Below are 8,089 nucleotides of genomic sequence, written 5' to 3' on the forward strand. Positions count from 1 at the left end.
TCACGGGTCATGTGGGATGCATGGTACAGGGATATTGGGGGTGGCCGGGGAGGAGATCACCTGCTCAATTTGGCTATGGGTGAATACTAAGTGACAGGATCGTGCCTTTCATCGTATGATTCCACTGACGAATTATTTTAGCTATCGAGGATTCATTTGCATGGTATTCGTGTTAAAATATCTGTCTTCTGTATCCGCTAATATAGGCTAAAATTACAAGAATTTTCGAGGTCAAAGGTTCGAATCCGGTTTTTAAAGGTTTGCTGTGCAGGTGCGTTAGTTTTTATCAGGTTCTACTCGACTTTCCCCATCGCTAAACCGGCATACATAAATGAACAAGTCTTGAGTGCGTAGATAAACATCAATCAAATACAAATGAAATTAAATTTTTTAACTTCAAGAGCGGATGCTAGAAAGGTGATAGTTCAGAATGGCGCTTTCGTATGAAGACTCTGTATGAGTTCAGCTTATGACACATGCCTTAATTGATTGAGAGAGATTTACACAAAAATCCCTCAGCAGATGTTGGATAAAAGCACTGAGGCCTGACACAAACTTATTTTTTGACAAATATCTGTCGGCTGGATGAGCCTCCGAAACTGGCATTAGGCAGCACTCTAACGAACCCTCAACCATGTATTATCTGACCACAACTTGCTATTATATGCCAGTGTAGGGATGTATTTATTCTAATACATACATTCACAATTCCGACAATTACGATTCTGCAGAAATTGTGAAAAAAAGGTTGTGATTTTATACGTGTTTGCAGTTGAAACTAATGCAGGATCTCTTACGTTTAGACCTCTTAGGCCTGTCTGTGTCATATAAAGGGCACAACAATCTTGTGCTGTTGGGCCTGTATCTAGGCTTAAACAAAAGATGAAAATAAAAACTATTACCCTTAACACATCTAGTTCTAATAAGCATGTTGTAACATGTTATCGCGCCCCTCCCTTATCAGTAGACAAACAGAGTAAATATAATGGCTTTAAAACTACCATTGTTAATCCATAGATGTGCATTTACAAGGTGCTTAACTATATAACATACAAGTACAGCCCCGGTAGTAAGCAGTCACGTGACCAGAATACAAGGATCATGACCATGTGTGAGTTCCCATGACAAACCAATGGCGAAGCGTGGAGAGAGTCAGCTAAAACAACATTAGCATAATTCTGTGACGACCTCGCGGAAATCAATATTGGCCGAGAGCGAGGCGATTATCGGAGACTGAGAGTGCTTAGACGGTGGCCGTGAAGGATCGGACGGACTGGCTGATTCACAACAATAAGGTAAGGTGACTGAATTGGGTTTACAAAATGACTGAAGAAATTCACTGGGAATTGTTCATTGCTCATGATATGGTTCAACATGGTTAATGTATACGGCGAAAAAGATATAGCGTGTACACAACCTGGGTGGCTGATATTGACATGCTATATGTTATATCTTTGATTTTAGACATGAAATCGTTCAGGCTTTCGTCACTGTGACGGAAAATTTGATGGTTATAGAATCTGATAAAATATTAATGAGACCGGGTAAACTCTACAGTCACACATATGGGTTTGTATCGGGTGTTCAGTTTGTTATATGGCAAGTTATTCACTTACATTGCGCTGGCGATACCAACAAGGAAGTAACGCGTACGGTTACCATGGTAACCCCATCTGTGGATTTCGAAAATATTGCTTGGATCCTTAAAGTGGCTACGTGGCCAAGGACTATATAACAGACTCGTTACGCTTCATGCATTTTGTAGTAACATATTGTCAATTCTCCTACCCTCTTACAGACCATTGCGGGAATCCTTGCATTATTTGTGCGTGTATCAATTGGATTGTTGTTCTCTTTGATTTCCTCCACCCATAAAATACCGTTGCTTGAAATTTGTTCATTTTTTCCTATTTGTACGAACGATTTTCTCGATACAGTGCCTGTGGTAAACGCTCAAAAAAATAATCTGTTAATTTTAACAGAAAGTCTGTCTATGTGATGCTAGAATGCATTCCGCTATTAGAAGATAATATTCTGTCATATTCAACATAATATCGTATTAGTCTAACAGAATCTTTATGTTGAATTAATAGAATATGTGTGTTCTATTAAACACAACAATCTGCTGCAATAGAAGAATACATTCCTGCCTGCGTCACCCAGACAGTAGACTGTCAGTTAAAATTAACAGATTGATTTTCGATTTTTATAACATAGGCTGCTGCAACAAGATTTTGACAAGTGTTAAGTGCAAACGGTGTTCCATCTCCAAGTATATTACACTTTAATCTTTTCAGTAATGCATTCTGGCAGTGTAATTGGTTGTAACTTCGTTGTGATCAAGACAGATGTCCGTTTTATTCAAATCTGTCTGGGTACATACATGTTCGTCTGGTTATTTTAACAACATTTGCATTCTTGTACCGGTAAGGATGTTGTGGATCTTTCTCCCGTCCTTGTGTAAAAATCACAATGGCTGCAATAAATAGTATACAGGCAAACCTTATGAAAGGAGAGGCAGCATAACCGATATGCTGGCGGTCGCATTTTTAAATTGATTTATTGACCCTAAAAACGATAAAGTTAGGTTTTAACTGTAATCGACCTTAATTTATAAAGCGTTTCTGCATTTTAAAGGTGAATAAACGAAGCTTGATGTACCCTGAGTAAATATTGGCCGCTCGAATCTGACTCTTCATGTGTTTGCAGGATTTAAGCGTAGGACGTAGTTTAAGTTGCCTCAAATTTCGTCCATGACTTTAAGTTGCTCATTTAATCTGAACCTTATAATAGTGTTTTGAGGTTTCTATGGGAGGTAGGATGGCATCCTACTGGAAAAAATGCTGCTAGTTTCAACACTAAAAGTAACTTTTCATAACATTTATTTGGCTTTAAAATACAATGTTTTGGGCAACATGTGACGTCACTTGCAGTATTTAATATTACATATTGCATCGCTTTTCTTTTGAATGTCCAAACTGCACGGTATAAGCCTACGTTTACTTCGCGTCTCTTTGATGTTACGTTGACGAAAACCCATTATGTGTATCTAGACCTGATCAACGTTGATGGGAAAACTGTTTCAGGCTGGGCTCATCACTCACCATGAATACATCCTTTCACAAATGGTGGCGTGAGTTCGATTCCAGTTTTAGTTCATGTCTCCGGAGAGGTTCAGGGCATCGTTTGCCACGTTTACCTCAATGCATCATTCATCCGCAGGGTTATAAGTGACAGTTATACCATGTTATTATACCCCTACAGGAGGATGTGTGGCGTGGTGTGGGACACGATCGTGGCCCTCGTCCTGACATGCGTACTGTTAACCACCGCTGACTCGGGCTCTCACCATCACATTCATCCCGGCAACGCCAATGAAAACAGATTCCATGATTCTGCCGTCGTTCAAGATGCAGAGTAAATATCATATTTAGAATTTGAGCAATAACTGTGTAATTAAGAATGATGTGTATGAAATATCGATACCATCCACAAACGCAAATAACCATGATTATTAAAGCGGTTATCTATACAGCTCAGATATATTTTCCAATTTATTTTGTTTGATATTGTAATGAGTTGAATATGTTTTGGGAGATGCTGTCACAATTCCTCAATTATTTTATTGCGAAATGCTGTAACGAGGAGATTAACAAGATGTCTTCATTTATTTGATCTGGTAAGAAATTAAATCTTCTTAAACGAGAATCAATATTTGCTGTTTCCAGGCATATTAAAGAACACTTGAAAGATGAAATCAACGTCGACGAGAAGAATATGACAGCGGAAGAACTAGAGTTCCACTATTTTAAGTAAGCTGACGAACATAAACAGAATTCACAGAATAATTACTCATGTATCCAGATGGTATCTCGCGGGTAGTCGAGAAAGATGGTTCCAATGAAAAAAAAAATTCTCGTTGGAGAAGATCGGAAACAATTAATAAAGTTGTTCGTAAATAACTGCGCTCTATATATATATAATAAAAACTTTTCTTCTACGGTTAATTAGAAAGCTGTTTTATTTGTTTATTCTTTGGCCATTAGTGATGACGGTTATCTAGAAAGCTGTTTTATTTCTTTACTCTTTGGCGAATTGCCCATGGGCCAAATACAGGCTGTGGCTTGTTTGAATGTGGGTGGAAATCACCTTTCAAATATTTAGATAAGTCAAAATTTGTTTCGTGGAATCGTGATTGGGTCTACACTAAAGCCTATTTTTTTTTTATCTCCGTCTTATACCGACGTCGTAAATAACTGCACTATACATATATTAAAACGTTTTCTTCCATGGTTAGCTAGAAAGCTGTTTTATTTCTTCCCTCTTTGGCGAATTGCCTATGTTTCGAAGACAGGCTTTGGTTTGCTTGAATAGCGGTGAAAATCACCTTTCACATATTTAAATAAGTCAAAATTTGCTTCTCTGAATCATGATTGGGTATACACTATTTTTTATTTTATTTTCTCCTTTTATAGACTTCACGACACGGACAACAACACAAAGCTGGATGGTTTGGAGATTCTTCAGGCTTTAGCTCACATGATGCCCGCCGATGACGTCGTACCGCCACTCAAACCGGAAGACACCGCAGGCAAAACGACCGAAGAAATAAAAAAGATGGAAGATGAGCGTCGAGATAAAGTATTGGATTATTACACAGGTAATCATGATGCCTATGTTTACACTCAGAGGGGCCTCCGTGGCTTAGTTGGTTAGCGCGCTAGCGCAGCGCAATTACTCAGGAGCCTCTCACCAATGCGGTCGCTGTGAGTTCAAGTCCAGCTCTTGCTGGCTTCCTCTCCGGCCGTATGTGGAAAGGTCTGTAAGCAACCTGCGAACGGTCGTGGGTTTCCCCTGTGCTCTGCTCGGTTTCCTCCCACCATAATGCTTGCCGCCGTCGTATAAGTGAAATATTCTTGAGTACGGCGTAAAACACCAATCAAATAATTACATAAATAAATCACTGAGACGCCTTACCGAAGTAATTGTACGTCTTCAGTTATGTTGTATTCCTGCATAAATCAAGATTCTGCTGGGGTCTGGTCCCTGCTGGTGGACTAAGCATCCCAGAAGCCTGGTCCCTGCTGGTGGACTAAGCATCCCAGAGGCCTGGCCCCTGCTGGTGGACTAAGCATCCCAGAGGCCTGGCCCCTGCTGGTGGACTAAGCATCCCAGAGGCCTTGCCCCTGCTGGTGGATTAAGCATCTCAGAGGCCTGGTCCCTGTTGGCGGACTACGCATCCCAGAGGCCAGGTCCCTGCTGGTGGACTAAGCATCCCAAAGGCCTGGTCCCTGCTGGTGTACTAAGCATCCCAGGGGCCTGGTTCCTTTGCATTGTTTTAATGTTATTGTATGTTAAATGTGATGACAACATAAATGAACTACAGTTGACATCTCTGCATTTTTTATGCAATCTGATTATCTTATAAGTTTGTCATAATCTATCTCTTGGTGTTATCAAGGAAAGGTTATCTGTCGGCAAGTTTACGGTACATGTTATTTCGTAATTGCTTATTTGTTGAAAAGTTTATTAAATCGGTCCAGTGGGATTCCATATGCATGTTGTTGTACTGAAGGGTATTCTATACGAATAGCTATAATTCCATGCTGGGTTATTTGCTGACAAGTTTACCACATCTAGTCGATGTTATACTCTGTGTGAGGTTGTTCCAAGGCTGCCATCATTCCATGTTGGGTTATTTGCTGACAGGTTTACCACATCTAGTCGATGTTATACTCCGTGTGAGGTTGTTCCAAGGCTGCCATCATTCCATGTTGGGTTATTTGCTGACAGGTTTACCACATCTAGTCGATATTCCTTTCCGTGTGAGGTTGTTCCAAGGCTGCCATCATTCCATGTTGAGTTATTTGCAGACAAGTTTACCACATCTAGTCGATGTTATACTCTGTGTGAGGTTGTTCCAAGGCTGCCATCATTCCATGTTGGGTTATTTGCTGACAAGTTTACCACATCTAGTCGATGTTATACTCCGTGTGAGGTTGTTCCAAGGCTGCCATCATTCCATGTTGGGTTATTTGCTGAATAAGTTTACCACATCTAGTCGATGTTATATTCCGTGTGAAGTTGTTCCAAGGCTGCCATCATTCCATGTTGGGCTATTTGCTGACAAGTTTACCACATCTAGTCGATGTTCCTTTCCGTGTGAGGTTGTTCCAAGGCTGCCATCATTCCATGTTGGGTTATTTACTGACAAGTTTACCACATCTAGTCGATGTTCCTTTCCGTATGAGGTTGTTCCAAGGCTGCCATCATTCAGTGTTGGGTTATTTGCTAACAAGTTTACCACATCTAGTCTATGTTATACTGCGTGTGAAGTTGTACTGAGATTGCTATAATTGTGCTTTGTGTTATCTGTTCGCAGGGTTCATCGACCGCGTGATGGAGGACGATGATTACGACAACGACGGCTATCTGACGTATATAGAGTATGTGTTAGCTCGGCGGCGAGATGAGCAGCGCTACAAACAGAACCAGGCGCCCAAAAAGGACGAACATTAACATCTGTATGACGAAGATATATGACAAGCAGATAACAATCAGTCGGTACTGGCACACTATCATTAACCAAAGAATAAGTCGCGCACCATAATCAGTAATTTTAGGCCTATAACTGATTGTGTGCTATTTATTCATTGATGATTGATATTGTGTTGTCTGTTATGTCACGATGACAAAATTGAAATGAGCTATGTGTGTTGGGTGTACAATAACTGGGAAACAGTGTGTACCTGGATCCTGCGTTTTCATAATGAGTTCTGTAGCGCGCAAAGCGATTTGAGCACTGATGTATAAAAGTTTACAACACTATATATCTGCAAACCTCACGCCCATCGTGAAAGAACTGTGACATCGTTATTTTCAGCATTCTGAAGCCTGTGGATTGAGCATAACATTGATTCTTGACAATGGGTCAGTATTCCTGGGCATTTCAAGGTAAGCCTATTTTAAACGATGTTGGGCCGCCATCGTATAATTAATATAATCGTATAATTAATAAATAAGTAAATAAATAAACGGGGTTACGGTTAAACGAGCAATCTATGAACGCAGTTCATCCCAGCGTGGCATTTTCATCATCAATGTGTTTATATAAATTTGGAATTTCCATTTGAAGAGCGTCTATCTTTACGTTCATGATTCAACCCTTTACGGCATGGCCATTACGACATGGCTTCCACTGTCGCATTGAGATGACGCCACGGATATGTTGCCTTGGCAGTCATGCTGGGACTTTTATTGGGCATTTTAGGCTTGCCTCCAGGGCACACGCTTTTGGCAGACTCATCAACTTTTCTTGTAAAAACTACGACTTTTGGCTCAGGAGCTGTACAGGACTATATTTTGTTGTTACAAATTCTATAAGTTAAGTCAGTCTATAAAATAGTCAGTAATTTCATGTTAAGAACTGTTGAAAGTGAAAGAACATATTTGCACTAATGTTCCATAAACACTTCAGAAATCGTTTCTGTGTCTACAAATGTCCTCCGATTTGCGGCCGCCAGTACTTAAAGCAACATTTGGTCATTTGTTTGGAATATATTAACATGTTTATTCAAATAAAACTACAAGCGTCTAATAGCTGTCGTGAATGAGTGATTGAAAGAAGTATATATGTACAACGCCTGACTGCGCATGACCTGTTCAGTACATTGAAGTTCTATATTGTCATGTTATCGGTATTATATGTGTCATGCTACGCGAGAGAAAAAGAGATTTGCAGTGAGATTGGTGGAGTAAGGTTGTGAATGGCTTCCCTAATAAAAGTTTAAAGAAGTAAAACTTTGCATGTGTTGTTTTGATCGGAAAACAAAAACATTACCCGTTTCTCATTTTAACCATTAAAAACATCTATAAAATTATCGTTCTTTTTTCTCTGTGAAGATTTATGGCTGGAAGTGTACAAACCAAGACAGCCAGCCGCTAACATATGGTAAAAGCACTACGTTTCAGTTCAGTATTTTCCTAGCCCACCATGCTCTTGGCACAAGCAGTATTATGGACACAACTTTTCTCCAAGATACATTGTCCCAGTTCCACAACCATTATGTGCAGCAATACTGCAGTCTGG

The 8,089-nt window shown here is 40.0% G+C and overlaps 2 protein-coding genes across 2 annotated transcripts in view; one reads left to right on the forward strand and one right to left on the reverse strand.

The window, feature by feature from the left end:
• The window catches only part of LOC135467906 (proteasome subunit alpha type-3-like), a 244,066-nt gene that overhangs the window by 219,211 nt on the left and 16,766 nt on the right, over nucleotides 1-8,089 (reverse strand). The gene's annotated exons all lie outside the window — the stretch shown is intronic.
• On the forward strand, nucleotides 1,222-7,791 carry LOC135468681 (multiple coagulation factor deficiency protein 2 homolog). Its single transcript, XM_064747063.1, has 5 exons — nucleotides 1,222-1,295; nucleotides 3,265-3,417; nucleotides 3,729-3,812; nucleotides 4,476-4,660; nucleotides 6,383-7,791. Exons 2-5 carry the CDS (start codon nucleotides 3,269-3,271, stop codon nucleotides 6,517-6,519), a joined length of 555 nt encoding a protein of 184 aa, XP_064603133.1. The 5' UTR covers nucleotides 1,222-1,295; nucleotides 3,265-3,268; the 3' UTR covers nucleotides 6,520-7,791.

The sequence above is a fragment of the Liolophura sinensis genome, chromosome 6, assembly GCF_032854445.1.
Source record: "Liolophura sinensis isolate JHLJ2023 chromosome 6, CUHK_Ljap_v2, whole genome shotgun sequence".
Taxonomy (NCBI): Eukaryota; Metazoa; Mollusca; class Polyplacophora; order Chitonida; family Chitonidae; genus Liolophura; species Liolophura sinensis.

Coding starts and splice junctions, on each gene's coding strand:
- LOC135468681 (XM_064747063.1), top strand. CDS start 3,269: ATGTGTGGCGTGGTGTGGGACACGATCGTGGCCCTCGTCCTGACATGC. Junction 3,418..3,728: donor GCCGTCGTTCAAGATGCAGA/GTAAATATCATA, acceptor TGCTGTTTCCAG/GCATATTAAAGAACACTTGA. Junction 3,813..4,475: donor CTAGAGTTCCACTATTTTAA/GTAAGCTGACGA, acceptor CTCCTTTTATAG/ACTTCACGACACGGACAACA.